Source organism: Phascolarctos cinereus, unplaced genomic scaffold (assembly GCF_003287225.1).
Source record: "Phascolarctos cinereus isolate Bilbo 61053 unplaced genomic scaffold, phaCin_HiC Scaffold_5;HRSCAF=322, whole genome shotgun sequence".
NCBI classification, from domain to species: Eukaryota; Metazoa; Chordata; class Mammalia; order Diprotodontia; family Phascolarctidae; genus Phascolarctos; species Phascolarctos cinereus.
This window is the reverse complement of record NW_027555958.1, coordinates 464,585,146-464,600,278: the sequence shown is the minus strand read 5'-3', so window position 1 is coordinate 464,600,278 and position 15,133 is coordinate 464,585,146. Positions and strand designations below refer to the sequence as shown.

Below are 15,133 nucleotides of genomic sequence, written 5' to 3'. Positions count from 1 at the left end.
GAGGCTCCACAGTAATGCTCACGAGGGTCAGAAGGCTCATCATCGTCACAGACTCTAGAAACTGTAATGAGAAGAAAAGGTCTGAGCAGAGGCACCGTGTAAAGACGGTCAGCATCAGCAGCAGTGACATTGCCACACACAGCTTTCCCAGAGTCCCCTTGGGACTGAGAGGTTTTGGACAAAAGCTGGATCCAATCTAGATTGCACTGTTGGCGTCCCCTCTACAAACACATGCACACAACCCCCCACACACCCCAACGACTTCTAAGTGACTGAAAATCCAAGCTGACCAGGACACACCTGAGATGCAGTCTGATGTCATGTTCATACTGCATGGCTGTTAAGGATGCTTGCTATCCATTCAATTCCACAAATATAGATTTGAACACCTAGTATGGTACTACAGGAAACATGCAAACAATATGGTCCCTCCCTGCTGGAGCACCAGCAGCTTAGAGCTTCACTGGACATAATTGCTAAAGTAAAGCATGAGAGAGGGCCAAAATGAGGGAAGACAAGAGATTTCCTAGAAAAGGAAGATGCTGAGGGAAGGAAAACCGGAGATGGCAACAGTCTCCAGAGCATGAGAAGCCCAAGTTTCACATGCCATAAATGGGGTGTCAGGGCAGGTCCCAGGGAGACTACAGAGTTACTACTTGGTAAGGCATCTGCACTGAGAAGCGTCACGTCGACCACCAGAATGCCCATCCCTCCACTCCCTACCGGGCTTCAACCCCTCAGCAACAAACATCAGGTCAGGAGAGAATGTTCAGCAAGGGCCTCCCCCCCCCAAAAAAAAACTACTTACAAGAGGAAGGGCCCCTAGACCTTGGGCGCTCTGCCTTCTGGCAGGAAGTTTCAACAAACCACATTGCTTAGGTATCAGGTGTCCATGATGACCTTAGCCCCAAGTGACCTTTCTTATTGGCTATGAAAGCACCAAGTTCTCTGGAATGGAGTCAGCAACTCTGGCTTTGCCCCTGGCCAAGGGCAGATCTGATATGCCTCAGTTTCTTCATTTGTACAGTGGGGATAATAGAATTTGCACTACCTCCCTCCCAAGATGGTGGCGAGGAGTGTGATTTAAATGGGTGCCGTTGTCATGGTTCTTCACGTGGGCCCATCTTTTCATCTCCCCTGCTAGACTGTATGTTAGCTGAGGGCAGGTCCTCTTATTCATCTTTGTATGCTCCCTCCCCCTGCACCAGAATGACACTTAATAAACACTAGGTGCTCTACAGATTACTGTCAAATGAATTAACCTTTTGGGGGAAAACGAAAGGACAAAAAGAATTAATTCTGGTCTAGAAAAAATATTCTCTTAAACTTTCTGGAGCAAAAACTATGTGGACATGGTCCTGTTTTGGTCAGATGACTTATGTGATGCCAATATTTTTTATATTATGCAACTAATGCCCTTATTTTAAACTACGATCCGTGATAAGGAAATATTTTAAAATGCATCTAGCAAATGACTTATTCACGTAGCATTTCTGTACTTAGAGCCAAGAAGCCTCACACACCCTGCCTAACCTACTGCTTTCCTCGATTTCTTTATCAAAGACCCCAGGGAAAACCAGACTAACACCCCCCAACACTCTCAGCCCCCAGACACCCTGATAACAGCGCCTTGTGGCCCTCAGGACAGATGCAGAGCCACGGTGGTCAGCGGGTAAGCAATTTCTGCTTGACTTCCAAGCCTCTAGTCTTGGGCAGGGGTACACTTTGGGTCACCGGACACCTGGTAATGATCAGGAAAGCGCTGCTGCCTCTACAGAGAGAGACAGTCAATACGGGACAATTCCTTGACAATGACGTGACTTACCCAAGTTTTTAGCATCTTAGCAGGAACCTTGAAACCAGGGATGTGCCTCTGGACAGACACAGAAAAGGACTTTAATTGCAGTTCTTCTTCAGAAATGTTTTCAAATATCGAAAAGGAAGATGCACAGGCCACCCAAAAGCCCAGTGTAGTTCCAACGGAGGCCAGCGCTAGCTGGTCCTTGAGAAGAAGAGGAAGCATGCTGGGGAGGAAAACAGGTGAGACACAGCCACGTGAGAGTCCACAAGTGAGCCTCTGGGGAAGGGCAAACACCCAAGAAGGCCGGTCTGACTCACCTGAATGTTGACACAAGTAAAAACCATACTGACAGAAAAGGAACTTCGTTCAGAATTAAGCAGACTGGCCTAAAATGAGAAAGAAAAATATTTTAAGGCACAGAATTGTATTTCTGACTTTTGCTCTTAAGCTAGAATGTAAAAATATTGTACCTGCCTGACGTTTTCTGACTGGGCTAAGAGACAGAACCTTGTACGTGGAGCTAATACACCACTGCTCCTTTTCTCTAACAATCCAAACTAAGGAAGATTCCAGCTCCACAGAACCTGCCTGGGCATCCTCCTGTGGTGGAGGCAGCTCTTCACCACACAGAAAACATCTTCTAATCTCCCATCCCTCCTACCCCACCCCCACCCCCGCCCCCAATGGATAGCACCTTTTCTCTCTCTTGGAAACAGCTAACCCCAGGAAGGCTACAACAAACAGACCTCACAGGCTCCCACAAAATGGTACAACTGGGAGGGATTTAGGACTTGTTTGGTCCAACCTTCCCATTTTACAGATGAGGAAACTGAGGCCCGGAGAGAGGAAAGTGACTGAAGATTCCAGGGCTAGTCACAGCAGAGATGGGCCCAGACCATTTCAGGCTCTTCCTGATAGACTGAGTGACCTCTCTGATCAACAGAATGAAAACTTACAGGGAAAGAGGGGGAGCTCTCTTGATTCTATCCTCCTGAGCTATCCTGAAGAATAAATGAATCCTCAGGACAGCCATTTGCAGTGGTGTTCATCCTAATGTACCTTCACAATCCATACCACCCAATTTCCCACAGAAGAGAAAACCAATAGCCAGGACAACAACAGAGAGGCCGAGAGTTTGTAGAGAGGACAAGAGGAGGATGAGGGATGAAGAAACAAGGGGCCAGGTCACGCCAGAGCTGGAATCCAAAGGCTAAGCTACCAAATGACACCAAAGAGAGGTCTGTACCAGACATGTGCCCAGTGACCTCATCAGAGCAGGTGAAGAGCCTGGCAAACATGAAACTGTCTCATGCTCCCCAAAGGATCCAAGGCATCTCCTAGACAATGCCAGGACCGGCCACCTCTGCATTTTTCCTCTAGATGTCTTGCCTGGACTCTGTGTGTCCTCCTTCCATTCCTCCATCAACGTCATCAAAGATGAAACGCTCCTAACTTAGCTCTGCGTGGGACCTCGCGCAGAGGCAGTCCAATGAGAACTTTCTCATTACTGGGGCAGGGATGCTTTTCTACCTAAGTAAGGTAACTTTCTCCCCTCCCCAGGGCAGCCCCAGAGTGTCTTAGAGCCCACTGGCTGGCTGGGCTTTTAAGTGTTACCTGCACTGTTCACACTTTCTCCATAACTTTTTTTTATTATTTTTTTTTACTTTTTTATTTTATTTTGGTTTTTTTAGGCAGTTGGGGTTAAGTGACTTGCTCAGGGTCACACAGCAAGCAATGTCAAGTGTTTGGTCTGAGGCTGGATCTGAACTCAGGTCCTCCTGACTTCAGGGCCAGTGCTCTATCCACTGCACCACCTAGCTGCCCCACTCCATCACTTTCTTGTGTCTACACAATCAACACTACAGTAAGCCAAACCTTGTTGGGAATTTGCTGATTTCCAAGGTGTGTCAAGTGCTCACCCACCTGCTTGCTCTCTTGTGAGCCACTACCTTCCCCCCACCTAAAAACCTGAGAAAGGGAGGAAGGGAGAAAGGAGAACTCAAAAATTCCCATTATCAGCCACAAGTAAACAAGCCTTTTCTTTTACCCTCCCTCATCAACTGGTTTTCAGCAGTTGCGGCTTCCCTGTTCTGAAAATACTCAAACTGAGGTTCACAGGACTGTCATTTCAAGTGAAAACAGGACTCATGTGATGTGCCCTGGGCACCAGTCCCCAGTGGACTGGACGTGCTCCCGACGACAACACTGCTCCTTCTGAAGTCAGCTGGGAATTCAGCGTCCAGAAGAAGAGCGAAACATGGGGAAGGGAGTGATCAAAATGATGTCAGAAATGGGTCGCGAAGGCCTCTCTGGCTCTGAATCTAGAACTCCAGGAGCCGTTTAAGAGATGAATTAGCCTCACTCATTGCTCAGTCCATTCTACAAACATTTATCAAGTCCTGACTGACTCTATGTGGGGCCCGAGTGCATTTGTGCATTTTATTTACTGTATTCATAATGCATGCTAGTGTGCAAATTATAGTACACATTTCTATCTATAAAGCACAGATTTATTACATGTAGCAAGATTTTACTTACAAGGAGACCAAAAGGATGGATTTTTCATGTACTTGGAAGGAGAACAAGAAGAATGACAAAGCACAGCTAACCTTTACAGGAGGAAAAAAAGGAAGATGGGACATAAAATCAATACATACAAAACATGCACAGTAACTTAAGTAGGATTCCTTCGGTGAGACATGCATAATACTACTGGAATAAAATTCATTTAGATCAATTCTAGTATCTGCACTAAATACTTATGAGCAACATTATTATTAAAAAGCTACACGCAACTACTCACAATGTATTCATTTAATAAAAACCAAAGCCTCGGCTCTCGGAGAGAAACAGCTGCACCTTCATCTTCCATTCACAGTGTGGAGATTTCAAAATAAAAAGTGTGGATGAGTGAGAACGTCCCAATCACACTGTAACTCCTCAAAGCTCTTAATGCTAAAAATGGGTTGTAAATTGAACAAGATGTTTAAATTCATAATTTGATTTTTCAAGTTTAAGAAAACAGATTTTGGAGAAATCGTTTTCAACACATAAATTTTTATGCTCAAAAATTACCTGTACTAGGAGTCACCCACAGAGACACTAAAAAAAAACTTACTGGCTTATATATACTCAAACTAGTGAACAAAATTCCACTTAAAAATAATAAATATGTCAATGATTATAGTGAGAATTTTTAAGCTGTGAAATAAGTTGGCAGTAAAAACACTACGATTCACTGTGGAAACATCAACAATAGCAGAATAAAGGAAACCATTCCTCTAGGTCACTTATAGTGAAGATGAGCATGAGGATGGAATGACTGCTGGAGGGGATGAGCACAACAGGCACAAGGGGAAGGGCCACTACAGTAAAGGAGAGGACAGCGACAACTTCAGGGGGTTTTGGAACGTTCAGTAGGGAAGACTTAGAGGTTCACAACAGTCTCAAACAGGACTAGAAAACAGAGAGGTTACTTAAGGGCTGTGGGGTGGAGGGCAGAGATAAGTGCTTCTAAGAGCCTAAATGGGTAGCTAGGTGGCATTACAGTGGATGGAGTCAGGAAGACCTGAGTTCAAATCCAGCCTCAGACTCTTACTAGCTTTGTGATCCTAGGTAAGTCACTTAAACCTGTTTGCCTCAGTTTCCTCATCTGTAAAATGAGCTAGGGAAGGAAATGGCAAACCAGTATCTTTGCTAAGAAAACCCCAAATGGGGTCATGAAGAGTTGGACATGACTAAAAACAACTGAAAAACAAAAAGCCTAAACAGATAAAGATTATACTATAGCCAACACTCCTGTAATAATGTTTTCTACCATATCTTTATCCAATACCCTGTTTTCGAAAGACAGAATTATTACATTTGAACATATTGTTCAACAGAACAGAATTATTACGTTAATCCTGCAAACAGTTTTAAAACTTTCCAGTATTCCTAAAGCCAGCACTTGCTAGACCCACACTCCTGGAAAGCCCCCAGGTTCTAGGAAAACAGCTTGCCACTTATAAAGACAACTACTCAAAATGTCACCCACCAAATAAATCCCCAGGAAAATCTAACCCCAAAATAATGGAACAGGAAGGCTGCACCTAACTCTATTTTACATGGCCATGCAACAAAAAACCACAACAAATGACAGGTGGGGGTTTGGGGGGGGGGAGGCTGAGGGGGTAAGGGGCCGGACAATGGTGCCCAAGTCCTGGGATTCAGCACTTTCTATGCTGCAGTTCCCATCTAGCTCCACTAGGCCACACTGTTTCCATAAAATACATTTTCTTTCTCTTCAAGGAGAAAAGCTACTCAAGACAAAGCAGGACCATTGAGCAGGAGCCCATGGTTTTCCAAGTTGGCTCAAAGAAACCTCACTCTTAGAGAACAAAGCGTGTTCTGCCCGTTTGCTTCATGAGCCAGTCCAAAGCACTGAGAGTGTGAAAAAGAGATAATCTCCTATTTTAAGGACGTACAAAACTTACCAGAGCATATTTGAAGCCTCTGAGACTGGGCTGAAGGGTGAGTTTTATACACGCAGGAAGCAGGCTCAGGAACGTCAATGCAAAGCTAGAAGAGTTTAAAGGGTTTGTTTGTGCAGGTTCTTCATTCTCCCAAAATGGCACCCCACCTCCCATCCCACGGCCTCTGCCCTGGCCTGGCACGCACCCTCTGACCTCCTCTCTGAGGCTCCCTCGGCTTACCATCACTGTTCCTTCCCCCTTCCAGTGTTTATTCTACATATACATATTTATGTATGTGCTGAACCCTAACCACACATCTATATCCCACTCTGTGTTGGTATCCCCAATACTGAGCACAGTGCCCCCCAAAAAACCCATCATGCAATTTTTTATTATAAACATTTTTCAACTTAAGAAATTTAAAATTATGGACAGATGAATATATAAATTATGCACATAACAACTACAACAGTAATAGAGGCAGCCAGTGGCACCAGGCAAAAGAATGCTGGGCCTGGAACCAGGAAGGTCTGAGCTCAAATCCATCTCAGACATTTTCTAGATGTGAGACCCTAGACAATCTCTGTCTGCTTCAGTTTCCTTAACTGTAAAATGGAAATAATAATAATAGCACCTACCACGAAGGGTCAAGGGTCAAGTGATGTAATAATCATAAAGCGCTTAGCCTGGTGCCTGGCACACAGAAGGTGCCATAGAAATGGTCGCTATGTGCTATCGCTGTTGTTGTCATTATTATTATTAGATTCCGCCGTCCCCTTGCTAATCCACTCTCCCAACCTACAGCAGGTCACTAGTAGCAAGTTAGAAGGGAGAAGGCCTAGTCTCTTTGAGCGGTACCAAAGGCAGTAAGAAATGCTGGCCAGCAGTGAGGAAAGAGGGGGAAAAACGAAAGTCAGCACAGACCTGAGCCACTCCAGACAGGAGGGAGCTAGCTCCCTCTGGGCGCTGAGGGCGCCTGGCTCTCCTGGGGCCAAGCTCCAGGCGATACATTGGAGCCCAAGACACAGTCCAGAGGCTAAATTGGGTCCGGGTTCATTCTTTCTTTTTTTTTTTTAAAGGCAAACAGTCCATTTCAGAAATTCTCTCATCCAAACGGCTGACACACAACACTGTCAGGCCTTCAGTTATCTGAAAAATACGTCATTCCCTGATGATGACCCCAGGCCACTTATGGACACCGAGTAATTACTGCAAGAACTCCTACCTGAACATCAGCTGGGTGTGAGGTGAAAGAAGGTCCTTTATCTTCAGAAGGACATTGACACTGCACCAAAAATTGGCTACTTTGTCCTTAAAAGAGAATTGTTCATTTTAGATTTTGTTATATTTAAGAGAAATTTTTAACAATTAGTAAAGCTCATCTTCCCATGTATTCTATCCTAAGGTAAAGGAGAGGGGGCAACTTCTTCCAGACTTTTGAGGTGCAGTTCGTAATGAAAGGTTAGGAAAGAATGTGCCTAAAATAGCCGAGAATTCCTTGCACAGCCTCCCAGGCAGTTGATGTCACCAAAAATTTTAAAATAGAATACTTTAAATCACTTTCTTTGGAAATACTCTGAACCAGCTATTTTTCCAACATGCTGTTATTATACACCTGAATTTACGGAAAATAACCTAACTCACTGCTAGCAATGCCAGAGTTAACTACTAATAAATCAAGCAGGTTGAAGACGTTAGCAGTTGTGCTAGGATCACTTTCAAAATTAAATTTGTAACCCAGCTCTCATGCTCCCGAAACCCACCCTCTCCACAGCTGCTTCAGTCACAGCTGTGAAGGCCTGACATCAAGAAAGCGACTTGCCCAGCAAGCGTGCCGTCCCCCCAGCAGGCTACGCAGCCACAGAGGAGATGGTCTTCCTGCTGACCGAGGATTAGAAGGCAGCACCGGCCAACAAACACTTAAGATGCCAGCGAGAAATGTTCTAACCATCAGCATTTGTTACCATTTCAGAAATGGAAGCTGAGTCAGAGAACGGGTGAGAGGCACACAACCCTCCACTTAGTGGGCTCTGCTGACAGAGTTAATCTGATTTATTTAAATGAATGCCCAAGGAAATAATTTCCTGCTCAACATAAAACCTATCTGAGTCAACTGCAGGTAAAAATAACATACAAGCATACATGTGTCTGTACAAACTCCCACCTTCTTGGGTTCCCTAAAAATATTGGTTAGATCATGTAAAAAATATTTTAAAATATGATAAAACTACTTTTTTAAAAAATTCTAAACATACATCGGTCTTTAAATGGCATTCCTTTCAAACTTCTTTTTCTCTGCAGCAAAAGGTGACAGATTTTCAGGGTCAGTGCTCTCAGGGACACACCATCTCAGGCTTCTGACTGGCACTTGTTTCAGGAGACCAACTCTGAATGTGCGGGCTGGATTTCTCTTTAGTTAAAAGCCTTTTTACATTGGAGAAAATTCTTTTGGTATAACCTAATTACTGAGTTTCACTTAGAACTATTTACATACTACACCAAAGAAGACTGATAAAATTGGAATTACAGTTCAAAGTTTTCAGTGAAAATTAGCGCCAATAAAACTGTCCACTAATTGTTTCTGAGGTTTTCCAAGTGGCGTCCTTAGACTGAAGAACAAAAAGAATGCCAACTTCTCTCCAGAGGAGCTGCTAACTTTATAGCCACATCTTCTGACACCGTCATTTACTATGGAATGCATTTCAGTGGAAAAATGTAGGCCTGAAATATGGATCTGATGATGGCATCAATATTACCTTCTCATATCTGTCCTAAAAGATGCCAGCTGAGCTCGGGGTTAAATCTGGATTAAGTAACTGGCAAAGAGGGAGTACAGGAGGGGCCCAGCTCGAGTTACCAGCCCTTGCGTGTCTTCCACATGAAACTCCTAAAGGTCAGGGGGTAGGCTTCTCAAGGGAAGGGCTGGGAGGAAAGTCAGTAAACATGCCTCAAAGAGTCCCCGGCCAACTGGGAAGAGTCTTCTTAGCACTTGCACGGTCTGTTCCACTTGCGTAAAAAAAGGCAGCCAGCAGACAGCAAAGGCAGCGACCACGGCACAGCAGCGATGAGTTTAACGAGCAGCAACAACCTGGGTCAGAAAGACAAGCAGGGCGGAGAAATCACCCTCCTGCTCGCTCCCCATTCTACTCCACACGCAAAGTCGAGGGACAGAACGTAAATGGCAGAGGAATGCTGCATCAGCACTGTTACTGTAGGTGGGAACTGGCTGGGGGGGAGTGAAAGGAGAAGGGTTCTGGGGGAGGAAACCCCCCTCTGAATCCGAAACAACCAACGTCCCATCTGATGAAAACGCAGGCGCAAAGGGCACGTCCGTCCCTGGCCAACATTTAGCTCTAATGGCAGCAGGAAGGAATAACAGCACGACCAATGTAAAAACAATTTTATCAAATAGATTCAAGCAGCAAGGCCCAGAGACTGGACCTGCACCTTAGCTGGTAAAGGGCCCTCTCTGAAGAGAAAATCCCCTCAGCCAACACAGGCTGCTTGCTTGAGCCCTGAGCCCAGGAGTCAAAGGGGGCAACCGAACCCAGACCTTCCTGGCTCTCAGACCGGCTCTCAATCCACTAAACCACGTCCACTGCCTCTCACCCTCAAACAATACACCAATAAAACAATGCATCAAATTCAGTGTGTTCTCTTCTCAATGTGGCTTGGAAACCTATGGGGAAGAATAAGGCCCAGGTCTAACTAAAAAACTAAATAATATGGAAGAAAAATAGATGGAACAAAGAAAGACAAACAGTGAATGCAACGCTCCCTGATTCACCAAAGAAAACAGCTGGGAAGGTCAGGAACAAGCCCCCGCAGGGACTTGGAGGTCCACATGCTGACACAGAGGAGATGTGTCCTAACATTTCAAACTCACTTTTGTTGAGTACAGAGGTACATAACAGCACTTCAGAGATGGAATTCATGACGGAAATATGGCAAAGAAAGGGAGGAAACATCTCCCAGAAAGGTGGGGGAACAGAGCTCCCCATTACAGATGAAAACCTGCCTGGCGGGGGCTGTGCTGATGAAACAGAAGGAGGCATGCCACGGGACTATGCCGTGGACAGCCCAGGCAGGTGGAGGATGGGGCTGATGCTTTCCCAGTCTGGCTCACAAACTGGCAAGCTAGAGTGATGGCAGGGACTCGACTCTTTCTACAGCTGCCATTAATCTTTGGAACTGCAGACGGAGCAGCAAATCTTTGCTTTCTGGACAATATTCTCTCTCAACAGGGAGAGGAAATAATATGGAAAACTATCCCTCTGAGCTTCATTCTAAAAGGAAGGACTGGGCAGATAAGAAGAAAGCCACTAGAATTCAGAGATAACGTGACGCAGTCACCTGGGAAGTCACATCAGTCCAAGGTAAGGACCCTGGCACTGTCAGATGATGAGGTGATTCCACCTGCTTCTCCTCGCCTGTCTGTAGGCTGCTAAGTTTCCCTGACATCATGAAATGACACTGACTTCAATCACTAGGAACCTGGGCTAGGCCTGGCTGCTGCTCACCACAGGTACAGAAGAAGATTTAGCCTCCAACTTGACTAAGATTAAGACCGTTTGATGGGCGCTCCTTCAGTCCTCCTCAAGTCCTCAATCTAATCTCTCCTTCCTAACCTTTGATCTTATCCCCTTCCACTACAAAATGAGACCATAGCTGTAAAGGACTTTGTACAGTATTTGGCACACAGTAGGTCCATAAAAAATGCTTATTCCCCTCCCCTCAGCCACCATTCCCAAGGAGGAGTCTGGAGTGAATGAATCAGGATGGGGGGAGCGCTGGCACTGAGCCATGGAAATGGGGGCTTGGTTCCAGTGCTCCTCCCATCATTCTGATTCATTCACTCCAAACTCCCTCCTTCCACTGTCCCAACCTCAGTTTACAAACCTGTCCTCCATTCCTAGAAAACCCTGTTCCCCTGTCTCTTCTAAACCCTGTTACAGTAGCCTCAGGATTTAACTGGTTAAAAGCTAGACTCATCTGTACATGAGGCAAGAACCGGCCCAAAGTCAGCTGCCTGAACAAAGTCTGACAACCGGATAATGAACCAGAGAGCTAAAGAGAAACTGCCAAGGCTACTGTTCCACCTTGGGTGTAGACAACACGGCAAAATGCTCTAAGACTGCTGGACTGCAGAAGAGAAAGGAAAAAGAAGATAAGGAGGAAGAGTTACAGCCACAGGCAGTCACCTGGTACATCAGCATTCACTGAGGCCAAGAAAGAAAAACCTAGTGGTGAATCCAAGGATGGCCAGCACCTTAGGAAGCTAAGGCCTGCTCAGTCAGACACAAGGGCACGAGCCAGGCTGGTGCACGTTAAACGTTGCAGAAGGGCAAATGTAAAGATGGACATCTGAGAGCATTGTGGGGATGAGATAAAAGAATGGCGCAAGACAGGCTTGTGTCCAGACGCTATTCAACTCCTCACGTGTAGCAAGCCTGCACCTTTCGGCAGGGCTGAGGTTTACCAACTCCATCAAGGACCCAGATAACCTTGGTGGAGTCTAAGTTAATCTAAGATGCCAGGCTATCATGCATGGGAAGGCGAGGGAGGCGTTCTAGCAGAAGCATGAGAGTGAGAGCTACATTTTAAGAGGGAACCAGAAGAGGGAGAATTCTCAGAATCATGCCACTGGACAAAGAACTGAAGGGATGCTTAATGTCATCAAAATAACATAGATCTAAGTAAACACAGAAGAGATCTGAAAACAGTAGAAAAGTTGTCATAGGCAAAGAGAAATGAAACACCGTGCAGTTACCTAAAGGTCAAAGTAAGACGGGGAAAAGGCACGTGGTGTCAGATTGAGCTCCCTAGAAGGAATGACCAACAATCAGGGCTAAGAAAGAAAGAGCTGCCTTCTGAGCGCATGAGCTCCTTGTTGCCAGAAGCAGTCACGAAGAGACCGTCAGGGGTGCTGACAGAGGCACTGACGGGGCTAGACCAGGGGACCTGAGGCATCGGCCAGTGCAAGCACTCGATAGTTCTACTTCTCCAAAGATCACACAGGCTGTGTTGTCTCACAATCACTCCCAACACTGGGTAATCTAATGTTCCAATAAGCCAAGGACTGTGTACCTGCAACAGGTGCTCACTCAGTACAGTTAGTCAGTCAATAAACACTGATTATGCGTCCACTGTGTGCCAGGTCCTGGACTAAGTGCTGGCGATACAAAGGAGGCAAAAGACAGTCTCTGCCCTCGAGGAGCTCACGGCCTAGGAGGGAGACGGCATGCAAACAATGACGTACAAACAAGCTACAGGCAGGACAAATTGGAGATCATTAACAGGGGAAGGCACTAGAATTAAGCAGGATTGGAAAAGATTTCTTGCAAAGGTGAGACTTTCACTGGGACCTGAAGAAAGCTGGGGAAGCCAGGTGGAGGAGATGAGGAAGGAGAACATCCAGGAACACGGGACAGCCACAAGTGGGGGGTGGGGAGGAGGTGTAGAAAGACTGCCAAGGTGGGGAGGGGGCTACATCATGGAGGGCTCTGAGCACTCTGTACTGCATTCTGGAGGGCATAGGGAGCCACTGGCATCTACGGAGTAGGGGTTACAGGGTCGACACAGTCAGATTTCACCCGGCTTTAGGAAGATCAAGAAATATCTGCTGAATTCTAGGAAGGACAAAATAACCAAGCTATGAAAATGCAAACTGGACACATCAATGTGATAATCTGGGCACTCCACTGAAAGATGGCCAGTGACAAAGAGAAGGAAATCAAAGACGGGCAGCCAGGACGCTGTGGTGACGTGGAACCATGATCACAGGAAGCTCAGGCTGGCCGGCCTGGAGGACAGTCAACCAAATGTATTCCTGAAGGCATTTTCTGGAGTCCAGTACTTAAAACATACTCACCCCTTTCCTTTCAGGCCCTTCTTCAAACATCTGCCTAGCAAAAAGCAAAAGAATGGCAAAGAATGGTAAAGTTCCATCTGTTTGTAATTTAAGGCCAGGCAAAATGCCAAAGACCCTAGGATGTCCCAGTCATAAGACAGGCCAAGAACAGCCCACAAAGTCAAGCCGAGACTCACACAATTATATGTGTTTCTCTATCAAGGAAAAGCTCCACAAGAGGCCAAAAAGCACATCTAGAACTGCACAGACAATTTCTCACATATAATAAAATACTCTAAAAAATTAAATATTCTTTAAAATATAATTCTTCCTAAGCAGAAATTAGTCATTAGAGCAATAGTGGTAATTACTTAAAAACAAAATATTAAGGAACATGATCTGTAAAACCTAGTGTTACAGCACATGATTTGTTCAGGATTACAAGAGCTACAACTGGTAAACTGAAATTTTTCCTAAGATAATAGCAATGAGACAAGTGAATCAATGAATGTTAAATCTGCTAAAATCTTGAAAACAAACAAGTCTGCCGAACAGGCACCCTTTCAAGCACAAAGAAACAATGATTTCTCTTACAAGTCCATCCCCCAGAACAAATGAACACGTACGTTCAATTAACAGCAATAAAGCCGCTGCATTAAAACACTGCCCAATGTCATGACCAAAGTGCACCGTATTTTCGTGGCACTTTTCTGCCACAGATTTGTTTTATCTGTAAGGTGAGGGCTGCAGGACCAGGGGCCTCTGAGGCTCGATTCCGGAGCTCCCCCTGACGCCCCAGCCATCTTCTGATAGTTTTGCCATTTGCTTTGCTGCCCAGACCAGAGACCAAGCCCTGAAGGTGTGAACCTTTCACCTCCAGAGCTCCACCCTGGGTGCCCACTGTCCTAAAGGGAGACCGACTCTCTGGGCCCCCTATTTCAAAAAGCCCCAGCTATGCTTCCCACCCTCCCTCATCTCTGTCCATCTTCTTGCCAGTCTCTCCAACCACCCTGGCCAAGCTTTTTACCCCATCTAGCTCTGGAATCAAATGCCTCTGCCATGTTCCCTAGAAGAGGTGTGTCAATCTATTTCCTTATCTGCCCATCACCCCTAAGTTCATAACCAGAGCACCCCTCCCTGGCCAATACTCCCATGTATAGAGCATCTCCCAGTTAGATTAGAAGCTACTTGAAGGCAAGGACTGTCTATATTTTTGTACCACTTAGCACACAGCACAGTGCTTAACAGGAAGAGCTTAATACTTTATCACTTAATTCAATGTGCTGATAAATGAAAAGAACTGCCACATAGCATTAAGAGCCCAGCTGACACAAGCCAGCACATTTTTTAAAAAGTTTTTTTAAATTTATTTTTAGTTTTCAACATTCACTTCCACAAGATTTTGAGTTCCAAATTTTCACCCCATTTCACCCCTCCCCCCACCCCAAGATGGCATGCGTTCTGAATACCCCTTCCCCTAGTCTGCCCTCCCTTCTGTCTCTCCCTCCCCTTCTCTTATCCCGTTCCCCTTCTATTTTCCTATAGGGCAGGATAGATTTCTGTACCCAATTTCTTCTATTTCTTATTTCCCCATTGCATGTAAAAATATTTTTTTTGAACATGTGTTTTTAAAACTTTGGGTTCCAAATTTTCTCCCTTCCTCCCTCCCCACCCACCCTCATTGAAAAGGCAAGCAACTCAATACAGGTTATACATGTGCAGTTATGCAAAGCACTTCTGTAGTAGACATGTTGTGAAAAACTAACTCTATTTTCCTTAAACCTATTCTGCCCCCCATTTATTCTGTTCTTTCTTTTGACCCTGTCCCTCCTCAGAAGTGTTTGCTTCTGATTACCCCCCTCCCAATCTGCCCTCCCCTCTCTCCTGTCTCCGGCCCCCTCTATTTTCCTGTAGAGTAAGAAAGATTTCCATACCCAATGGAGTGTGTAAAGCCAGCGCATTTTTGTAGCAGGCAGAGTTCTGATGTATGGGAGTAAGGATGCAGAAGGCTTACAGGGGGAAGACACT

At 45.5% G+C, this 15,133-nt stretch overlaps 1 protein-coding gene across 1 annotated transcript in view; it reads right to left on the bottom strand.

Annotated features, from left to right (window-relative positions):
- The window catches only part of ALG6 (ALG6 alpha-1,3-glucosyltransferase), a 56,152-nt gene that overhangs the window by 1,277 nt on the left and 39,742 nt on the right, over nt 1-15,133 (bottom strand). Inside the window, 9 exon segments of the mRNA XM_020993036.2 lie at nt 1-61; nt 1,826-2,024; nt 2,119-2,187; nt 4,340-4,410; nt 6,277-6,361; nt 7,481-7,566; nt 9,203-9,319; nt 9,322-9,343; nt 13,127-13,312. Coding sequence (XP_020848695.2) covers nt 1-61; nt 1,826-2,024; nt 2,119-2,187; nt 4,340-4,410; nt 6,277-6,361; nt 7,481-7,566; nt 9,203-9,319; nt 9,322-9,343; nt 13,127-13,312 — 896 coding nt within the window.